This window comes from Rhinoraja longicauda, chromosome 18 (genome assembly GCF_053455715.1).
Source record: "Rhinoraja longicauda isolate Sanriku21f chromosome 18, sRhiLon1.1, whole genome shotgun sequence".
Lineage (NCBI taxonomy): Eukaryota > Metazoa > Chordata > Chondrichthyes > Rajiformes > Arhynchobatidae > Rhinoraja > Rhinoraja longicauda.
Window position 1 is genome coordinate 34,962,397 of NC_135970.1, and position 23,211 is coordinate 34,985,607.

At 44.7% G+C, this 23,211-nt stretch overlaps 2 protein-coding genes across 8 annotated transcripts in view; both read right to left on the bottom strand.

Moving 5' to 3' along the window:
- Window positions 1–5,915: 5,915 nt before the first annotated feature.
- LOC144602174 (succinate receptor 1-like) lies at window positions 5,916–11,608 on the bottom strand. The gene is made up of 4 exons (XM_078414910.1): window positions 11,604–11,608; window positions 11,420–11,500; window positions 8,550–8,625; window positions 5,916–6,842 (listed from the first exon to the last, which is right to left on the bottom strand). The coding sequence occupies exons 1-4, from the start codon at window positions 11,606–11,608 to the stop codon at window positions 5,916–5,918; spliced, it is 1,089 nt and encodes a 362-aa protein (XP_078271036.1).
- Window positions 11,609–13,167: 1,559 nt separating this feature from the next.
- ano5a (anoctamin 5a) overlaps window positions 13,168–23,211 on the bottom strand; it is a 133,671-nt gene continuing 123,627 nt past the window's right edge. For all 7 annotated transcript variants that reach the window (XM_078415500.1, XM_078415501.1, XM_078415496.1 and 4 more), the window contains 2 exons: window positions 21,866–21,971; window positions 13,168–20,348 (listed from right to left, as the gene is read on the bottom strand). In XM_078415500.1, coding sequence (XP_078271626.1) covers window positions 20,124–20,348; window positions 21,866–21,971 — 331 coding nt within the window. In that variant the 3' untranslated portion in view covers window positions 13,168–20,123. The remainder of the gene's footprint in view (window positions 20,349–21,865; window positions 21,972–23,211) is intronic.

Below are 23,211 nucleotides of genomic sequence, written 5' to 3' on the forward strand. Positions count from 1 at the left end.
GAAACAAGGAACTGCAGATGCTGGAAAGAGACAAAGTGCTGGAGTAACTCAGCTGGTCAGGCAGCTTCTGTGGAGAAAAGTCCAAACACTACCACATATAACGCTAATGAATATATGTATAGCCGTCGAGAATGTGGGTGGAATTTTTTCATAGTCATTGTTTTGCACATATTTTTGATCATGAATAATAATAATAATAATAATAATATTCATTTATTGTCATTGCAACGAGTACAACGAAATTAAAAAATAGCCAATCCTGACGGTGCGTACAAAACATATATGCAATAAATGCAAAAACAAATAAATACATAAATACAATTAAATACAATTATATTAAGTACAAGATTTTTTAACGGTGTTGCCTAGTGCAAAGGTAGTGTTCAGTTCTCGTATGGCCCTGGGGTAAAAACTGTTCTTAAGTCTGTTTGTTCGGGATTTGATCGACCTGAAACGTCGACCAGAGGGCAGATGAACAAACAGACGGTGGCCGGGGTGGGATGGATCTTTTATTATTTTGCCTGCTCTACTGAGGCAGCGTAGTCTGAACAGGTGCTCCAGGGAGGGCAGTGAGCAGCCGATGATCTTCTGGGCCGTCGTGATGACCCTCTGAAGGGCCTTCCTGTCCTTTTCTGAGCAGCTGGCATACCATGTGGTTATACAGTATGCCAGCACACTCTCGATGGAGCAGCGATAGAAGGACAACATGAGCTTCTCCTGCAGGTTGGTTTTCCTGAGGATCCTCAGGAAGTGGAGTCTCTGCTGTGCCTTCTTTACTGTGGTGATGGTGTTGGTAGACCAGGTAAGATCCTCTGCGATGTGCGTACCCAGGAACCTGAAAGCTGGTACCCTTTCCACACAGACCCCATTGATGTAGAGTGGGTCGTAATCTCCACTGGTTTTTCTAAAGTCAATTATAAGTTCCTTTGTTTTGGAGGAGTTCAGGACCAGATTGTTCACTGAACACCATGCTGCCAGCCTTTGGATTTCATCCCTATAGGCTGTCTCATCTCCTTCTGAGATGAGTCCAACCACAGTCGTGTCATCCGCGAACTTGATGATGGTGTTGGTGGGATGGGTGGGGGCGCAGTCGTGAGTGTAGAGGGAGTAAAGGATGGGGCTCAACACACAGCCCTATTAAAGTATTTGTTTTAAATATATGTTTTTTTAAAGTCCAAACTCGCTGGACTTAGGTTTATTTGGAGAGGCTAGATGTGGGAAGATTGTTCCCGATGTTCGGGAAGTCCAGAACCAGGGGTCACAGCTTAAGGATAAGGGGGAAGTCTTTGAGGACCGAGATGAGAAAACATTTCTTCACACAGAGAGTGGTGAGTCTGTGGAATTCTCTGCCGCAGAAGGTAGTTGAGGCCAGTTCATTGGCTATATTTAAGAGGGAGTTAGGTGTGGCCCTTATGGCTAAAGGGATCAGGGGGTATGGAGAGAAGGCAGGTACGGGATACTGAGCTGGATGATCAGCCATGATCATATTGAATGGCGGTGCAGGCTCGAAGGGCCGAATGGCCTACTCCTGCACCTATTTTCTATGTTTCTATGTTTCTATTTCCTTGCAGAAACAAGGAACTGCAGATGCCAAGGTTTACCAAGGAAAGACACAAAGTGCTGGAGTGTGTCTTTACTTTAGAGATAAAGTGTAAAAAGAGGTCCTTCGGCACACCAAGTCAGTGCCACTCAGCAATCACCCAATGCATGGGCACTATCTACACACACTAGGGACGATTTACAATTTTTACCAAAGCCAATTAGCCTACAAACCTGCACGTCTTTGGAGTGTGAGGGGAAATCGGAGCACCCGGAGAAAACCCACGCAGGTCACAAGGGGAACGTACAAACTCCATACAGACAGCACCCGTAGTGAGGATCGAACACGGGTCTCTGGCGCTGTGAGGCAGCGACTCTACCACCGGGCTGCCCGGTGCCACATCTCTGAAATGTTCTCGACTTTGGAGTTATCTCCTTGGATAATGAACTGCAGATGCTGCTTTACCAAGGAAAGACACAAAGTGCTGGATGAACAGGCATCATCCCAGGATAGGTGACGTTTCGGGTCGGGACCCTTCTTCAGTAGTTTTTGTTTTGTGTATTTTTAAAATTTCAGAATAAAGTTTATCTTTGGGGAAAAAAACAACTCACCAGGTCAATAGACAATAGGTGCAGGAGGAGGCCATTTGGCCCTTCGAGCCAGCACCGCCATTCAATGTGATCATGGCTAATCATTCACAATCAGTACCCCGTTCCTGCCTTCTCCCCATACCCCCTGACTCCGCTATCCTTAAGAGCTCTATCTAGCTCTCTCTTGAATGCATTCAGAGAATTGGCCTCCACTGCCTTCTGAGGCAGAGAACTCCACAGATTCACAACTCTCTGACTGAAAAGTACTGGATCCCAAACTGAAATGTCACCTATCCATGTCCTCCAGAGATGCTGCCTGAGCTGCTGGTTATTCCAGCACTTTGTGTCTTTAACTATTTTCTTCCTTATTTTGCACATTAAAGTCCAGTTTCCCAGTTAGTTTGTGTTAAGTGCGCCTCTTCCAAAGGACAGGTCCATGCGCACCACAGTTCTGTTGGTGCATTAGGAAATAAAGTTCTTTGGATTAGATTGCAAATGAATTCTACCCCCCACCCATAACTAATTTATAATCAACATATTTTCATAATCAGAGTCAAACAGGCCCTTCAGCCCAATTTGCCCACTTCGACCGACATGTAGTCAGAGGGTGGTGAATCTGTGGAATTCTTTGCCACAGAAGGCTGTGGAGGCCAAGTCAATGGATATTTTTAAGGCAGAGATAAATAGATTCTTGATTAGTACAGGTGTCAGAGGTTATGGGGAGAAGGCAGGAGAATGGGGTTAGGAGGGAGAGATAGATCAGCCACGATTGAATGGCGGAGTAGACTTGATGGGCCGAATGGCCTAAATCTACTCCTATTCCTTATGACCATATGACCTTATGTTCCATCTACACTGCCTTTCAATTGGCCCATATCCCTCTAAACCTGCCCTATCCATGTACCTGTCTAACTGTTTCTTAATAGTCTGCAATAGTCCCTGCCTCAACTACCTCCTCTGGCAGCTCTGGCACTGTTTGTGTGAAAAAGTTACCCCTCTGGTTCCTATTTAATCTTTCCCATCCTCACCTTAAACCTATATCCTCTGGATCTCGATTTCCCCTACTCTGGGCAAGAGACTCTGTGCATCTACCCTTCTTCAGACTGACCTCAGTCTGAAGAAGGGTCCCGACCTGAAACATCACCTATGCATGTTCTCCAGTGAAGCAGCCTGACCCGCTGACTAGCTCCAGCACTTTGTGTCTTTTAACTCTAGGAATAAACTGGATCACTTTCCAAACATAATTCTTTAAAAAGATTAGCCCTTTTAATTACACGATGAGAATCTCCTTTTAAATTCTTGATAAAAGGTCACCAATTTGAAATGTGAATTATAAATTCCATATCCATGTTATATTAGGTCATGTTACCAAAGGCCATGTTATATTAGGTCTGCTAAATCTTCCAAGTATGATATCTTTCATTCCTGAACGATTATATATCTTCTCGTGGAGATGATCTGAATATGTCGCCTCTGTTCTAATGACTCTCGAATCTCCTACCTGCAAATCCAAAGGTATTATTCCATCAATGCCTTGATTACAGATGACTATACATTTGTTGAGGTCTGGATAGAGTGAATGTGGAGAGGATGTTTGCACTAGTGGGTGAGTCTAGGACCAAAGGCCACAGCCTAGGACGTACCTTTAGAAAGGAGTTGGTGAGGAATTTCTTTAGCCAGAGGGTGGTCAATCTGTGGAATTCATCGCCACAGACAGCTGTGGAGGCCAAGTCAATGGGTATTTTAAAGGCGGAGATTGACAGATTCTGGGTTAGTACGGGTGCCAGGGGTTATGGGGAGAAAGCAGGAGAATGGGGTTGGGAGGGAGAGATAGGTCAGCCATGATCGAATGGCGGAGTAGACTTGATGGGCTGAATGGCCTAATTCTGCTCCTTGAACTTATGAGAGAAACCAAAATCAGCACTTTGTCACAAGACCCCTGGCACCTGTATCCATGGCTTCATGTTCAAGGGAATTTATGCAATTATGCCAAAATACCTGTCCAAAGGTCCATTTTGATGAATATACATGCCAAGCAGACTATTGATAAAGCAAAACACCATTTTATTTCAACAGAGGACACAATAGGTCTCCACTAATCTGGAAAAGATTATAATGAAATAAAATGTAATGAAAATGAACTGCAGATGCTGGTTTTTAACCAAAGATAGAAACAAAATGCTGGAGTAACTTAGCTTGTCAGACAGCATCGCTGGAGAAAATGGACGTGTGAAGTTTCGGGATGGGACCCTTCTTCAGACTTGACCTTTCGGGTTGAGATTCGGGATTGCAATGAGTTGGCTGCGAATTGTCACCAGTGGTTTATTAAATATTCAATAGTCTACGACAAGTGAGAAATAAATGGCTCATGTGAGATTCTATTAATCAGCTGAAAGCTTGCCAAGTCGAGTCAGGTATTATTAGAAATGACAGGTTCCAAATGAATGAGAGGCAGCCCAGTGGCAATTCAGAAGCAGGTTGAAGGCCAACTATTCAAACACTACTTTCATCCAAATTTCCTTCATAACTTAATTACAAAAAGTTAATTAAATTTGATATGATTAGAGTCAGTGACCAGTTTGAATGCGTTTGGAAGGAGATCTAAGAGTAATTAACTGACAAAGACTTTTAGAGGGAGGTATCAGATCTATGTGCAAGGAGGAAATGCGGATCCCGGTTTAAACCGACGATAGACGCAAAAAGCTGGAGAAGCCCAGATGGAGAAAGGCAGCATCTCTGGAGAGAAGGAATGGGTGACGTTTCGGGTCGAGACCCTTCTTCGGACTGGTGAGGGATAAGGTAGACGAGATCTATTCTGGTTACAGAAAACAGACTTTCAATCACATTAGTTCAGGGATGTTTATTGCGACTCTCTTATCAGTCCCTCTGTCAGATAAAATGGAGTTCTGAGGGAACAAGCTACTGATGTAGGAAAAAGGACACAGAGTGCTGGAGTAACTCAGCGGGTCAGGCAGCATCACTGGAGAACATGGATAGGTGATGTTTCACAGAGTGCTGGAGTACCTCAGCGGGTCAGGCAGCATCACTGGAGAACATGGATGGGCGACGTTTCACAGAGTGCTGGAGTAACTCAGCGGGTCAGGCAGCATCTCTGGAGAACATGGATAGGTGATGTTTCTCAGAGTGCTAGAGTAACTCAGCGGGTCAGGCAGTATCTCTGGAGAACATGGATATGTTCTATTTAGGAAGGAACTGCTGGTGCTGCTTCACACCACAGATAGTCTGAAGGGTCTCGAACCGAAATGTCACCCAAAACCTTCTCTCCAGAGATGATGACCTGGCCCGCTGAGTTACTCCAGCATTTTGTGTCCATCTTCGGTTTAAACCAGCATCTGCAGTTCCTTCCTACACGTAAACTACAAATTGTCTTGGTTGCACTAGGAACTTCAGGCACACATTTTGCACCAATATTGTTTAAAAAAAATAAATTTACTGAACCTTTTTTTGCCTAGTATGTTACCTAAGTGCATCGTGTTCACATGCTGCTGAGAGTAAGAATTTCACGGTTCCGTTTTCGGTACATATGACAAATAAACACAAAAGGACACAAAGTGCTGGTGTAACTCAGCGGGTCAGGGAAGTTAAATATTTATTGGCAACGTTAAGTGCTCAAGGTAAGTCAACAGTATCATGGGGAAAGTGTGCAAATGTCTTTATGACCACGTTGTGCCATTGCAATTTTTGCAAAGGGCTTGGACTCCATGGTGACAAATGAGCAATGAGAGATATAAGGTGGGTAGAAAACATCTTGAGTACCGAACCTTCTAGACTGGGTGGATTGCTGCCACTTTGAGCCGAACCACTTGTTTGGTCGCCCCGCAACAAACGGAGAGGGTTTTTCTCAGAGAATTCTTGGCGTTGTCATTGGTTACGAAATAGAAGAACGGGTTGATGCAGGCGTTCAAGCTACAGACGGCCATCTCCGTTAAGAAGCTAGCGTCCGAGTTGTAGATCAGCCGGGGCCGGTGGGTCCACAGAGCTCGCACCATGATGCATGTGTTTCTCATGAGGTGGTAAGGGAGGTACATGAGGCCAAAGATGATCAGGACGGAGTACATCAACCGGAAGAGCTTCTTCTTCTTCTGCTTGCATTGGAGGTTGTGGCTTTTGAGCTCCTTGGTGCAGTTCCAGTAGCAGAAGCAGATGGCGGTGAAAGGCAGGATGCAGCCGGTCACGGTGCTGACCACGGAGTAGGGCAATGCCCGGCCTGGGTCGTAGGAGAAGACGTAGAGGGTGCAGACCGTTTGGTTGCTTGAGCAGGGGATGACGAAGGTCATGAGGGCGGTTGGGACGCTGAATATGGTGGCCATCACCCAGATGGTGGAGCAGATGTACAGGGATTGCCTCTTGTTCAGCAGCAGGAGCGATCGCGAGGGGTGGACAATGGCCAGGTAGCGATCCAGGCTGATGCAAGTCACAAAGTAGATGCTGGAGTAGAAGCAAGCGTGGTAGAGGCACCTGACCATCTGGCAGATGACCCTGCCAAAGATCCACTGCAGCCCCGCAAAGTGGTAGTGAATGAGGAAGGGGAGGGTGAGGATCCAGGTGGTGTCGGCCAGCGTCAGGTTGCAGAGGAACAAGGTGCTTCGGTTCCAGTGCCGGGTGTGGTGGAAGGTGACCCAGAGAACCAGGCAGTTCAGCGACAGGCCGATCACCAAGACCAGCAGGAAGGTCACCGGGATCACGTACACCTGAATGAGGAACAACGCCCGATCTACGCCCAACGTGCAGAAAATTGATTTCAACCCCTGGAAGAGAGGAAAAGACTGAGTTGAGTTTAGTTCATTGTCACGTTCGACGAAACACATGCAGGATTCAAGAATTCAAAGATCTTATCGAAACGTATAAGATTATCATATCATATCATATATATACAGCCGGAAACAGGCCTTTTCGGCCCACCAAGTCCGTGCTGCCCAGCGATCCCCGTACATTAACACTATCCTACACCCACTAGGGACAATTTTTACATTTTACCCAGCCAATTAACCTACATACCTGTACGTCTTTGGAGTGTGGGAGGAAACCGAAGATCTCGGAGAAAGCCCACGCAGGTCACGGGGAGGGACACGTTAGAGGTAGGAAACATCTTCCCAACATTGGGGGAGTCCAGAACAAGGGGCCACAGTTTAAGGATAAGGGGTAGGCCATTTATGACTGAGATGAGGAAAAACCTTTTCAATCAGAGAGTTGTGAATCTGTGGAATTCTCTGCCTCAGAAGGCAGTGGAGGCCAATTCTCTGAATGCATTCAAGAGAGAGCTAGATAGAGCTCTTAAGGATAGCAGAGTCAGGGGGTATGGGGAGAAGGCAGGAACGGGGTACTGATTGAGAATGATCAGCCATGATCAGCCATGATCGAAGGGCCGAATGGCCTCCTCCTGCACCTATTGTCTATTGTCTATTGATTCGGATCAATGAGTGGAGGAACTACCAGGCGAAGAGCACCAATAACCATTGGATTTCAAAAAGCCTTTGACAAGGTCCCACACAAGAGATTAGTGTGCAAAATTAGAGCGCATGATATTGAGGGTAGGGTATTGGCATGGATAGAGAACTGGTTGGCAGACAGGAAGCAAAGAGTAGGAATTAATGGGTCCTTTTCAGAATGGCTGGCAGTGACTAGTGGGGTGCCGCAAGGCACGGTGCTGGAACCCCAGTTACTTACAATATATATTAATGATTTAGACGGGGGAATTAAATGTAACATCTCCAAGTTTGCAGATGACACAAAGCTGGGTGGCAGTGTGAGCTACGAGGAGGATGCTATGAGGCTGCAGGGTGACTTGGATAGGTTGGGTGAGTGGGCAGATGCAGTATAATGTGGATAAGTGTGAGGTTATCCACTTTGGTGGCAAGAATAAGAAGGCAGATTATTATCTGAATGGTGTCAGATTAGGAAAAGGGGAGGTGCAACGTGACCTGGGTGTCCTAGTGCATCAGTCACTGAAAGTAAGCATGCAGGTACAGCAGGCAGTGAAGAAAGCAAATGGCATGTTGGCCTTCATGGCAAGAGGATTTTAGTTTAGGAGCAAGGAGGTCCAACTGCAGTTGTACATGGCCCTGGTGAGACCGCACCTGGAGTATAGTGTGCAATTTTGGTCTCCTAATTTGAGGAAGGACATTCATGCTATTGAGGGAGTGCAACGTAGGTTCACCAGGTTAGATCCCGAGACGGCGGGACTGACATATGATGAAAGAATGGGTCGACTGGGCATATGTTTACTGGAATTTAGAAGGATGAGAGGGGATCTGAGAGAAACATATAAAATTCTTAGGCACAAAACGCTGGAGTAACTCAGCAGGACAAGCAGCATCTTTGGATAGAAGGAATGGGTGAGGTTTCTGGTCAAGACCCTTCGTCAAATCTTGCTTTTAGTGGTTTTTTACTTCACTGACCTCAGCTTCATTGTACAGACTGCATAGTTGGGTTACGTATGGGACATATTCTAGTGCAGCAGTGCTGTGCTGTGTTCTATGAATGGATGGGAGATGTAGCATACCGAGATCAATTCACAGAACATAGAGCATGGTGGCACTGCGGTACGGTGGCGCAGAGGTAGAGTTGCTGCCTTACAGCGAATGCAGTGCCGGAGACCCGGGTTCGATCCCGACTACGGGCGCTGTCTGTACGGAGTTTGTACGTTCTCCCCATGACCTGCGTGGGTTTTCTCCGAGATCTTCAGTTTCCTCCCACACTCCAAGGACGTACAGGTACGGAGGTTAATTGGCTTGGTAAATGTAAAAATTGTCCCCAGTGGGTGTAGGATAGTACAATGTGCGGAAAACGCTGGTCGGCGCGGACCCAGTGGGCCGAAAGGACCTGTTTCCGCGCTGTATCTCCAAACTAAGAGCAGTATAGTACAGCAACATTCGGCCCCACAAAGTTTGCTGATCATGATGCCAAAACCAACTCTTATCTGACTGCACTTAACCCATTCAGTCTATATCAATTTGCATATCCAAAAGAATCTTAAATACCATTATCATATCTACCTCCACCACCAGCCTCTGCAGTGCGTTCCAGCCACCCACCTCCATTCCACTGTGTGAAAAACTTGTCCTGCAGAATTCCTGTAAACTTTACCCCTCCTGTGTAAAGTTATTCCCTCTGGTATTAGGGAGTCAGATTTCCATCCTGTGGAAACCTGTCTACTCTATCTACGCCTCTCATCGTTTTATACACTTCTATCACATTGCCCCTCAACCTCCAGCGTTCCACAGAAAACAATCCAAGTCTGTCCAACCTCTGCCTGTCACTTGTACCTCCCAACTAGAGCATCGTCCGTGATAGGAATCTGACAACAAAACAAAAACTTTTTTTGTTTGCCAGGATTAAATACTATCACTTGACTGTTACAAATAAACTTTTGAGAAAGTCATGGCTCAGTCGTTGACACAAAATTCTGGAGTTACTCAGCGGGTCAGGCAGCATCTCTGGAGAGAAGGGATGGGTGACGTTTCGGGGCGAGACCCTTCTTCGGTCTGAAGAAGGGTCTCGCCCCGAAACGTCACCCATCCCTTCTCTCCAGAGATGCTGCCTGACCCGCTGAGTTACTCCAGCATTTTTTGTCTACCTTCGATTTAAACCAGCATCTGCAGTTTTCTTTCCTAAACATATGGCTCAGTAGTAAGTCATTGCAAGTTACCAACTGCTAATCATAAGGTTTATAAGTGATAGGAGTAGAATTAGGCCATTTGGACCATCAAGTCTACTCCGCCATTCAATCATGGCTGATCTATCTCTCCCTCATAACCCCATTCTCCTGCCTTCTCCCCATAACCTCTGACATTTCTAATCCTTCCTCCAGTTGAAGAACTGTTTGTTCTCTTAAAGTTGGGGAGAGAATGTGAAGTAAGCCGTTGATCTCTTCTGAAAAAGACCATGTCTCAAACAGAGCTGTTCACCTGAGTCACCCGAGAAATGAGAACAAGGCACCAAGTAGTAGAAACAAAGAATTGCAGATGCTGGTTAATACACAAAAGGACACAAAGTGCTGGAGTAACTCAGCGGGTCAGGCAGCAACTCTGGAGAAACGGAATAGGTGGCTTAACGGGGTGCATCCCATTATCAGACTGAGAATCAGGGGAAAGGGATAACAAGGGAGATAGACGGTGATGTACAGAGATATAGAATAGAATAGAATAGAAAATAGGTGCAGGAGAAGGCCATTCGGCCCTTCGAGCCAGCACCGCCATTCAATGTGATCATGGCTGATCATTCTCAATCAGTACCCCGTTCCTGCCTTCTCCCCATACCCCCTGACTCCACTATCCTTAAGAGCTCTATCTAGCTCTCTCTTGAATGTATTCAGAGAATTGGCCTTCACTGCCCTCTGAGGCAGAGAATTCCACAGATTCACAACTCTCTGACTAAAAATGTTTTTCCTCATCTCAGTTCTAAATGGCCTACCCCTTATTCTTAAACTGTGGCCCCTGGTTCTGGACTCCCCCAACATTGGGAACATGCTTCCTGCCTCTAACATGTCCAACCCCTTAATAATCTTATACGTTTCGATAAGATCCCCTCTCATCCTTCTAAATTCCAATGTATACAAACCTAGTCGTTCCAGTCTTTCAACATACGACAGTCCCGCCATTCCGGGAATTAACCTAGTAAACCTACACTGCACGCCCTCAATAGCAAGAATATCCTTCCTCAAATTTGGAGACCAAAACTGCACACAGTACTCCAGGTGCGGTCTCACTAGGGCCCTGTACAACTGAAAGAAATGCAAAAAAAGTAATGATGATAAAGGAATCAGGCCATTGTTAGCTGTATTACTAGGTGAGAGTGAGCATCTCTGGAGAACATGAACAGGCACTAAACGTTATTCCCTTTGTCCCGTGAATGGCTTGATTATAATCATGTGTAGTCTTTCCGGACTGGATAGCACGCAACACAAAAGCTGTTCGCTGTTCCTTGGTACAGGCAATAATAAAACTAAACTAAACCAAACTACGCGATGTTTCAGGTCAAGACCCTTCTTCAGACTGCCAGACTGACAGTTCGTAACTTCTTAAGTCCCAGGAGCAGAATTAGGCCATTCGGTCCATCACGTCTACCCCACCATTCAATAATGGCTGATCTATCTTTCCCTCTCAACCCCATTCTACCTGCCTTCTCCTCCTGCCTGCTAAGACAGCAGTCTTGATCGGAAACGTCACCCATCCGTGTTCTCCAGAGATGCTGCCTGACCCGCCGAGTTACTCCAGCACTCCGCATCAATCTCGCTAAAACCCGCACATTTACACGGCACAACTCTCACCTCCGCGTCAGCGACAGACATAGTCCAACGTTACTCTTCTTGTAAGCGAGGAGCTTTGGATCCCAGGCGCACTCAATTAGTCTGCAAACAGTCAGGAGGCTTTCAGGTGTTTAATGCTCTCTCACCAGGTAACCCGACAATGCAAACCATTTCATTATCCAAATAGCTTCTCGTCCACTCTCACGCCATCTCCCTCAGCAAACATCGATAATGATTCGTAAAAACAGCTACTCAAATTCGAACATTTACAAAGGAAATAAACTTTGTGAACAGAAATGTATTTACATTGGACAGATGCATGGATAGGAAATGCTTAGAGGGATGTGAGACAACTGCAGGCAATTGGGACTAGCTTAGATGGGGTGCTTTTCCCAGCATGGACAAGATGGGGTGGATGGCCTGTTTTCTTGCTGTATGACTCTATGAGAAATTGGTGTGGAGTAGTCCAGAATATCTGCTGCTTTCACCAAGGATGACCATGTTCAAATCCAATCATTAGACCATAAGACATAGGAACAGAATTGGGCCATTTGGTCCATCGAGTCTGCTCTGCCATTTGATCAAGGCTGCTCCATTTTTCCCTCTCAATCCCATTCTCCTGCCTTCTCTCTACAACCCTTGACACACTTACTAATCAAGAATTTATCAATCACCGCTTTACAAATAACCAATGACTTGGCCTCCACTTAGGGTTGCCAACTTCCTCACACCCAAATAAGGGACAAGGTGACGTCACCACCCCACGCCCCACATGACCTCACCCAGCCAGCGGCCACGTGCTCCTGCTCCGCCAATGGCGACCGCCCGGGCTGGGAGGCTGGTTGCTACGCAACCTCCGTTAGGCAGCGCCTGGGCCTACACTGTCCGGGACTACAGCGGCCCCCGGGCTTACAGTGTCCGGGCTTACAGTGTCCGGGCCTACAGTGTCCGGGCCTACAGTATCCGGGCCTACAGTGCCATCCGGGCCTAATACGGGACAAAGGCAGTTCCGTACGGGACAAACTAATTTAGCCCAAAATACGGGATGTCCGGCTAATACGGGACAGTTAGCAACCCTCCCTCCACTGCTGTTTGTGGCAATGAATTCCTCAGATTCACCAGCCTCTGGCTGAAGAAATTCCCCTTCATCCCCATTCTAAAGGTACCTCCTTTTATCCTGAGGCTTTGCCCTCTGGTGCTAGACTCTCCCACTAGTGGAAACATCCTCTCCACGTCCACTCTATCTCGTCCATTCGATCCAAACAGGCATCTTGATTCCAAAGACATATGTGGTGGTGGGGGCAGATACATCAGGGAAGTTTAAGATGCTTTTAGATAGGCACATGAATATGCGTGGGAATGGAGGGGTATGGATCATGCGCAGGCAGAGGGGATTAGTTTAGCATTACGTTTGGCACAGATATAATGGGCCAAAGGGCCTGTTTCTGAGCTGTACTGTTCTGTAAAGTAATTTTACAATCCTCACTTTTTTTGGTCATGTCTCTTTTTGGTTAAATCTTACATTGTGAATTGCACTGCCAACTCTTCTGACGATCAAGGCCCTTGAAAGCACCCGTAGTCAGGATCGAACCCGGGACTCTGACGCTGTGAGGCAGCAACTCTACCGCTGCGCCACCGTACGAACCAGAAATATATGTGCACTCTGGTGTATGCTTTAGAACAGATGGCAATATTTAAACTCAATGCACATATTGAATTGAATTGAATTGAATAAATTTTATTAGCCAAGTATGTACACATACAAGGAATTTGCCTTGGCGCCTTGCTCACAATTAAGAACACGACATACAGTAGACAATTAAGAATAAAACATAAATCATTAAGAATAAAACATTTCAGTTTAAACGTGTGAAGAATTAAATAAAATAGCAGAGCAAAAGGAGGCTACAGACTTTTGGTCGTTGAGTAGAGCTATTGCTCGTGGATATCCTCGACGTAACAGACAAATAACAGCATAGCTAGATCGCAATGAACACGTTAACCCACCAGGCCATTGGAATTCCAACATGGATCCTTAGCCTGGGTATAAAGCTAAAGTTGGCAGTGGGAAATTTCAACGAAGGAAGAGTTAGGACAGATATTTCGATCTAGGCTCGATGCAAGGGTTAAGATGATGGCAATCTATACCCAAATTAAAAACAGAAAATGCTAAATGCTCCTTAAAAATTCACTTCTGGACTATTCTCCCCATTCCCTCAGTAGTTCCGGGGACCTTCTGTTCACAACTCCTTGGTCCCACCAACATCCCTTCAACCACTCCACGTCTCACCTCGTTCATCTCTCTCTCTCTCTCTCTCTCCTTCCGATCATGGGCACTGTCTCCCGCTCCTCCTCAGGTGCTTTTTCTCTAACTCCCCAATTACTGGTGCTCCCCTGAAGAAGTCTGCAGAAGGGTGCTGACCCTAAAGTTTGCCCATCCATGCTTTCCAGAGATGCGGCCTTACTCGCTGAGTGTGTCCAGCACTCTGTTTCCTTTTTTTTGTAAACCTTCATCTGCATTTCCTCTCCGATGGTTCAACAGTGCTTTTATTTGTCACGTGTGCAAACGGACAGTGAATATTTTGTCTCTGGCGGTTATACGGGTTGGGATTCCCCCAAGTTCACCAAAAGGCACAGTGTAAAGATTAATTGTTTTATAACGCCAACAAGGGAAAAAGGCCCTCCCGATGAGATTAGCGTTTAGGCGCTCAGTTAAGGCAGATGGTGAGCAGACGCTTTCGAAGGACACAAAGTGCTGGAGTAGCTCAGCAGGTCAGGCAGCATCTCTGGAGACCATGGATAGGAGACGTTTCAGGTCGAGACCCTTCTTCTGATTTCATTCATTTCACTATGCTGGAGTAACTCATCGGGTCAGGCAACATCTCTGGAAAAACATTTTCACCCAGAGAATTGTGAATCTGTGGAATTCTCTGCCACAGAAGGCAGTGGGAGGCCAATTCACTGGATGTTTTCCAGAGATAGTTAGATAGAGCTCTAAGGGCAAACAAAATCAACATTTACCATTGCCTTCTGTTGTTAGATGCCATCCCAAAAGCACCTGTAATCTCACCGGGAGTCTGTTTTTGTTTGTTTACAATATAAAAAACAAATTAATCTTTATTAATCTGAAATAATTATTCTTAACAATTAATCAAGAGTTTTCATCGGAATAGAAGTAGCTCGAACTAATCCAGGCAGCACACAATTAAAAAAGTGTTCTATACATGGCTTTGGCATTTATGATATATGTTTGCATTCAAGTCGGGTACAGAGCAGGCGTATTATACATTAATTCTGACTGGACAAGACTGAGTAATTGAGAAGGCAAACATGGTCTTGCAATCTGCAGATAGTGTAAACCAGCTATGAAGAACATCAGTAGAATATCTGCAATAAAGTTGTCATTCTGTCTTGCCAGTTGAATTTTGACGAATGTGCAAAATAAAAGTCCACCTCACACAAAATACAAATAATTTTTAAAATGTATTACCAAGTGGCACACTTACATTTCCTCAATTTACATTCGTTGGAACAATATATATTTTTCATATTTACTTGGATAATCAGATAGTTTAGCAGAGTCAGGAAATACATTGACATTTTCACCTTGCTTCCAGCCATTTCATCTGGAAGTGAAAACTGCTCAAGAATATCTGGTGGTGCCAAGCAAGATACTCAACAACTTTCACACAATAGGATAATACTGAACCATATATGTACTGAGTGCGTTTTATATATATATATATATTAAATATGGCTTACTGTATTGTTAGCAGAGGTGCATCTGTTCTTGTGTACTTGAAAGTAATTTTGCTCAATTAGAAACCAGATGCAATAACAAGGAACTGCAAATGCCGATTTATACCAAAAATAGACTCAAAATGCTGGAGTAACTCATCAGGTCAGGCAACATCTCTGGAAAAACATTTTCACCCAGAGAATTGTGAATCTGTGGAATTCTCTGCCACAGAAGGCAGTGGGAGGCCAATTCACTGGATGTTTTCAAGAGATAGTTAGATAGAGCTCTAAGGGCAAACAAAATCAAGGGATATGGGGAGAAAGCAGGAACAGGGTGCTGATTTAGGATGATCAGCCATGATCATAGAGAATGGCGGTGCTGGCTCGAAGGGCCAAATGGCCTCCTCCTGCACCTATTTTCGATGTTTCTGTGTTTATAGAACATGGATAGGAGACACTTTGGTTGCCAATCCACGTCCTCCAGTGATGCTGCCTGACCTGCCGAGTTACTTTGTATTCATCTTTGTTAGAATCCAGAAACGGATTCACAACTGATGAATGTACCAGAGAAACCTTTTTGAAACTTTGGAGTTTACAGTGCCCAAAGAGGTTTGTAGTCAAGCTGCAGAGCCAAGATGAGAAAGGTATTGAGCAAGGGAATAATGTGTTTTTTGGTTGCTCATGCTAACTGCGTGTGAATCTTGACCATCAATTGAACTCATCTCCCCACATTTGCTTGCATTGACCTCAAAGGCACTGTAAGGAGCAGGAGAGTATAAAATATCTATTAATACTGACAGCCAAATATCATTCCTCTCCCTTAGTAACAGTCATATTTAATGCACATAATTAATATTTTTAATATCCTACGAGGTTTCCTCTGAAGACACCTGTATTTGTTTTTACAAAACACTTTAACCATTTAAGTTACAGCCAACTTCATCACTACAACTTAGTCAAATAGTTGTTACAAGATTAGATAGCGACATATTCAATATTTACAGCAATTCTTAAAATAATTATATGAAATTCAAATCGCCATCAATACAACATCCAATCGCTTGAAATTTTGTGATATTAATGCATCGTAACTTGGATTATTTCTAATTCCATCTCCCAGCATGCATTCATATGGTTATTTTTGTAGTGCAAATGCTTCAAAATATTGTTTTTATTTCTTGGCTGATTTCCATTCAGATTTGTTGAAGATGCGAAATCAAAAAAATGTGTTCAATTTAAGCATTTATAAATGGGTTTTTTTTAAACGAAAAAAACAACTTCTCTTCACACAAATGCATAAGCATTTTCTCGAAGTAACTAGTTGTGAAAGAGCACGAACTGTGAAAATATCGTGGAATCATTCTGTACATCTTGTCTACAGTGAACTACAGATTGTTTTTGACCTATTCCTAATGAATTTTTTTCATAATCATTCAATAATAGAAAAAGAAAATAGCATAATCAATAACGATGCTCTAGCTGTAGAAACAAGGAACTGCAGATGACGGTTAATACGCAAAAAGACACAAAGTGCTGGAGTAACTCAGCGGGTCTGGCAGTGTCCCTGGAGATCTTGGATAGGAGATGCTGGACACAAAAATCTGGAGTAACTCAGCGGCACAGGCAGCATCTCTGGAGAGAAGGAATGGGTGACGTTTCGGGTCGAGACCCTTCTTCAGACTGGTTAGGGATAAGGGAAACTCACCGTTGTACATGCTTCCACCACTACTCCTGGCAGTGCATTCCAGGCACCCATCACTCTCTGTTACCCCAGCGTTTTGTATCTTTGACTGCAGTCATAACCAACCCACGGATGAAGAAAGGGATAAGGGAAACAAGAGAAATAAACGGTGATGTGGAGAGATAAAGAACAACGAATGAAAGACATGCAAAATGTAACGACGATAAAGGAAACAGGCCATTGTAAGCTGTTTGTAGGGTGAAAATGAGAAGCTAGTACAACTTGGGTGGGGGAGGGATAGAGAGAGAGGGAATGCCAGGGCTACCTGAAGTGAGAGAAATCAATATTCATACCACTGGGCTGTAAGCTGAGATGCTGTTCCTCCAAATTGAAATATGAGATGCTGTTCCTCCAATTTGCATTTAGCCTCAATCTGACAATGGAGGAGACTGAGGATTGAAAGTTTGGTGTAGGAATGGGAAGAATTAAAGTGTCCAGCAACCGGGAGATCAGGTTGGTTCAGGCGGGCTGAGCGAAGGTGTTCCGCGAAGCGATCGCCCAGTCTACGTTTGATCTTGCCCATGTATAAGAGTGCACATCTTGAACAACGGATACAGTGGATGAGGTTGGAGGAGGAGCAAGTGCATAAGTGACCTTTGCTATCACCTATCCATGTTCTCCTGGAATGCTGCCTGAACTGCTGAGTTATTCCAGAACTTTGAGTCCTAGGATGTTCTAGCTATTGCACAGGACACCTGGAAAATGTCTAATACAGTATTTCTCATCTAATTCACAAGACAAATTCATGCCGTTTTAATTGGCATGAATGATCTGCAAATTAGAAAACCCATAATCCACTACCTCACTCCCCAAAGACTCTGCTAATCAATCAGACAAAAATAATAAATGTGGGGCTCATCAGAATACAGAAACCAGGTACACCTTGTCTTTTGGAAAAGGGAACTGTGAAACCTCTGGACTTCAGAGGTAAAGAACTTGTGAATCAGAACAACTAAAGTTGGACTGTGTTTTTTTGGGTTTTTTTGGGGGTGTAATTTTGATGCTTATTTAATGCTTTTGTTGTTGGACTGTGGGTGATTGAATTAACATTTTGTTCAAGATGGCCGCGCCGTTGTGTTTCGCTGCCTGCCACTGTATGTTTCTTTTTTTTTTCCTAGTCAGATGTGCAGCACTTTGGTCAACGTGGGTTGTTTTTAAATGTGCTATACAAATAAATTGACTTGACTTGACTTGACTAAAGTTGTGGATGTGGAAAGGATGTTTCCACTAGTGGGAGAGTCTAAGGAGTCTATGGCTTCTAGTCCGAGACTGTCCCATGATTGGAAATGTCCTGTCCACGTTCACTCTATCCAAGCCTTTCACTATTCTGTAAGTTTCAATGAGGTCCCCCCCCTCATTCTTCTAAACTCCAGCGAGTACAGGCCCAGTGCTGTCAAACGCTCATCATAGATTAACCTACTCATTCCTGGAATCATTCTTGTAAACTTCCTCTGGACCCTCTCCAGAGCCAGCACATCCTTCCTCAAATATGATGCCCAAATATAGCTCGTGCTTTATTCTTGGAGTGCAGGAGGATGAGTGGTGATCTTATAGAGGTGCACAAAATTATGTTCAGTGGCAGGCAGAATATAAGGCAGATGTGATCCTCCCCCATCCCAAAGATTTCAGTGAACGTTTTGTAACTCTGTCGGCGCCAGACTCTTGTATACTGCCTCAGTAAGATCTGCTGTGTGATTTTACCGGGTTGTATGCAGAACAATTAATTTCACTGTACCTCGGTACACGTGACACTGAAGTAGCATTAAATCATTGTTCCACCTCAGTCTCAACTTCAATAGAACTCATTTGCAACCCTCACTGTCTCCTTCAATACAACTTGGACACCTTAATTTATTTTTTTTAAAGTTGCATTTAGCGATCCCATGGCTAGTTTGAGAATTGAGTCACACGGGAAGTAGTAAATTGTGTACAGAAGTGCATGTCGTTGGAGTGGAGACTTCAATGACAGAAACCATTTTTTATTTTTTATTCAGTGGTCTTCTTGTATTTATTAATACAAGTAATGGGCAGACTTGAAATCCCTTTGATATTCCTCTACCAGAGGAGGTAGTTGAGGCAGGGACTATCCCCACACTTAAGAAACAATTAGACAGGTACATGGATAGGACAGGTTTGTAGAGATACGGGTCAAACGCGGGCAGGTGGGACTAGTGGAGCTGGTACATGTTGGCCGCTATGGGCAAATTGGGCCGAAGGGCCTGTTTCCACACTGTATCACTATGACTCTGACCAAAAAGATCAATTTCATTGATCAGCTATGACTGAATGGCGGAGTAGACTCGACGGGCTGAATGGCCTAATTCTGCTCTTATAATTCATGAACTTAGAAACTTATGAACATTGGCTATTTGCAGACTTTGATTAACCCCAATATGCTAATGTTCAGAGAGTGCAAAAAATATCACAAGGATTATTAAGATCCGTGTGCATTTTAAACAACAAAAAAAAGATTACAAGGACTGTTAAGATCTGTGTGCATTTTAAACAGAAAAAATATTTTGCAGTTATTTTTGCCCAAAAAAATAGATGCAAGATGGCTCACAGGAGAACAGTAGTGATAACTAGGCACCAGAATACAGCAATTATTTTCCTTCTTAGTTGACCTATGTAATACCCTGTAAGATTTCTGATGCATTTTATTGGTATTGGTCAACATGTCACCGTGAAAAAGTTATGCAGCCAAGTTATATGGGAGCAAGAAAATAAAAGATAAAACAGAAAGGGAGCAGGAAGATGGTTTAAATAGAGAAAAGAACAAAAAACAAGATCAAGTGAACATCTAAGCAGATGATAAATTACATTGCATCCAAAGGTTTGCATCATGATCTCAATACATGGTCAAATTATTCTTGGCGTCCTATAATTTCACCACCTTCCGTAATGGTCACACACACAAACTCCTCAATGCACCTGCAGCGGCATCATTCGGGAAGGGCTCCATCCACATTCGAAGCTTTCTACGTCTCGGAAGAAAGGCAAGTGAAGGAGATAATGTTGGGGGTCGGTCGGTTGGCTGCGCCAGAAGCCCAATATGGAGGTCACAGTGAAACTGCGTCCTTGTCAAGGATGCAGTTAGCGGACAGTCGCAGAGCCAGTGTGGTGATTAGTGGAGACACAATTGACGTCTCCTCCCCATGTTGTTCCTTGTGAAAGAATCAAACGAATTGATTCATCCCAAAAGCAGCTGAGACGTTCTTGTTTCCCTCCGTCAGGCGACGGCGTGGACTAGAGCTGCTCGCTCAAGAGTTCCACTTTTTCCGCCTGCGTCGTCACCTCCTTGTTCACCACCACGTTGCCCTTGCCCGCCAGTATCTCCCTCAGTTTGTTCAGCTCGTACTCGTGGAGAATCTTCTGCGTCAAATACTTCTCTCGCTTGATCCGGGCCTTCACCTCGCTGGGGACATCAGGAATCAAAGCCGCCACGGCAAATTTCACCAGAAAGACAACGTGCTGGATTGGAGCAGGAAAATAAATAGATCAGTCAGCAGGTTAAAGATGAACCTGGCACGGATGCATGGTAGCACAGCGGTAGAGTTGCTGCTTTACAGCGAATGCAGCGCCGGAGACTCAGGTTCGATCCTGACTACGGGTGCTGCACTGTAAGGAGTTTGTACATTCTCCCCGTGACCTGCGTGGGTTTACTCCGAGATCTTCGGTTTCCTCCCACACTCCAAAGACGTACAGGTATGTAGGTTAATTGGCTGGGTAAATGTAAAAATTGTCCCTAGTGGGTGTAGGATAGTGTTAATGTGCGGGGATCACTGGGCGGCACGGACTTGGAGGGCCGAAAAGGCCTGTTTCCGGCTGTATGTATATGATATGATATGATATGAACCGTCCCAAGCCAGGCCACTCTTTGTGTGCCGGTTCACAGGAGCGCATCTGCAATCGCCCTTTACAATCGCTCCACTCTTTGGAATCTCTCAGCCTGTATGTACACAGCGAAGGGGGAATATGTACACTGCGAAGGGGGAATATGTACACTACGAAGGGGGAATATGTACACTACGAAGGGGGAATATGTACACTACGAAGGGGGAATATGTACACTACGAAGGGGGAATATGTACACTACGAAGGGGGAATATGTACACTACGAAGGGGGAATATGTACACTACGAAGGGGGAATATGTACACTACGAAGGGGGAATATGTACACTACGAAGGGGGAATATGTACACTACGAAGGGGGAATATGTACACTACGAAGGGGGAATATGTACACTACGAAGGGGGAATATGTACACTACGAAGGGGGAATATGTACACTACGAAGGGGGAATATGTACACTACGAAGGGGGAATATGTACACTACGAAGGGGGAATATGTACACTACGAAGGGGGAATATGTACACTACGAAGGGGGAATATGTACACTACGAAGGGGGAATATGTACACTACGAAGGGGGAACGTTAGAGGAAAGGATAGGAGCCTGAATAAGGTGTACTCTGATTGAATAAAAATCTCAAGGGATACAGGGTTTCCGATTCCACACTGGAAAGAGGTTTTCTTGAGAACACGAATTATCAATAAAGAGAATTGGTATAAAAAAAAAACTGCAGATGAAGAAAAAACAGAGTGAGAATAGAGCACAGAAGGGTGGAATTCAGGGTGGCACGGTGGCGCAGAGGTAGAGTTACTGCCTTACCACGCCAGAGACCCGGGTTCGATCCTGACTATGGGTATTGTCTGTAGGAAGTTTGTACATTCTCCCAATGACCTGCGTGGGTTTTCTCCGGGTGCTCCGGTTTCCTCCCACATCCCAAAGACGTGCAAGATTGTGGGTTAATTGGCTTCGGTAAAATTGTAAATCGTCCCTCGTGTGTGTCGGATAGTGTTAGTGCACGGACTGATCGCTGGTCGGCCCTGATTCGATGGGCCGAAGGGCCTCTTTCCGCACTGTATCACTAAAGCATAAAGACTTGCATTTGAAAAATAGAAGTTTAAAGTTAAGTACTGTACCTCCATGATGATAATGAATGCCATCTTTGCAGCAAGAATGTGCCAGAATTGCATAGTATGCCTGTATTCAAAGCTATGGCCCGAGGGATAACGATAATCCTTGTACCTATAAAATTAAAAAAGGAATTAGTGATAACCTTTGTGCAAAGTAGAAAAAGCATTGGACATCAAGTTATAAATGATAAAGTTTACCAAAACATGTTTCACTAGAAAAAAGGATACAGAAATGTTGGAGTAGCTCGGCGTGTCTTGCAAAACAAAGTCTGAAGAAGGGTCTCGACCCGAAACGTCACCCATTCCTTCTCTCCTGAGATGCTGCTTGACCTGCTGAGTTACTCCAGCATTTTGGTGTACCTTGCAAAACAAAGAATCTCTGCGGCACGGTGGCACGGCGGTCGAGTTGCTGCCTTACAGTGCTTGCAGCACCAGAAACCAGGGTTCGATCCCGACTGCGGGAGCTGTCTGTACGGAGTTTGTACATTCTCCCCGTGACCTGCGTGGGTTTCCTCCGAGATCGTCGGTTTCCTCCCACACTCCAAAGACGTACAGGTTTGTAGGTTAAATTGTCCCCAATGTGCGTAGGATAATGTTAGTGTGCGGGGATCGCTGGTCGGCGCGGACTCGGTGGGCCGAAGGGCCTGTTTCCGCGCTGTATCTCTAAACTAAACTAAAAAACGGTCAGAAGGGTCCTGACACGAAACGTCATCTATCCCTGTTCTCCAAGGAATCTGCGTGATCCACTGAGTTACTCCAGCACTTTGTGTCATTGTTTGAAGGCCTGCCTCTGCAGCTCCTTGTTTCAACGCCTATGTGCTTGTTGCTTCAGTGGAGATGCATCAATTAAGAATCATCTAAATGCCCAGAATCTGAATACATTCATTTCCAACACACAATAAGTAACACCGACACTTAATGAAGGTATCAGAACTTTACCTCGATATGTACGTTCAACAGCGACAAAAACAAAATAATTAAAATATCTGACTTCATATTCTTGCTATTGAGGGCGTGCAGCGTAGGTTTACTAGGTTAATTCCCGGAATGGCGGGACTGTCATATGTTGAAAGACTGGAGCGACTAGGCTTGTATACACTGGAATTTAGAAGGATGAGAGGAGATCTTATCGAAACGTATAGGATTATTAAGGAGTTGGACACGTTAGAGGCAGGAAACATGTTCCCAATGTTGGGGGAGTCCAGAACAAGGGTCCACAGTTTAAGAATAAGGGGTAGGACATTTAGAACTGAGATGAGGAAAAACGTTTTCAGTCAGAGGGTTGTGAATCTGTGGAATTCTCTGCCTCTGAAGGCAGTGGAGGCCAATTCTCTGAATGCATTCAAGAGAGA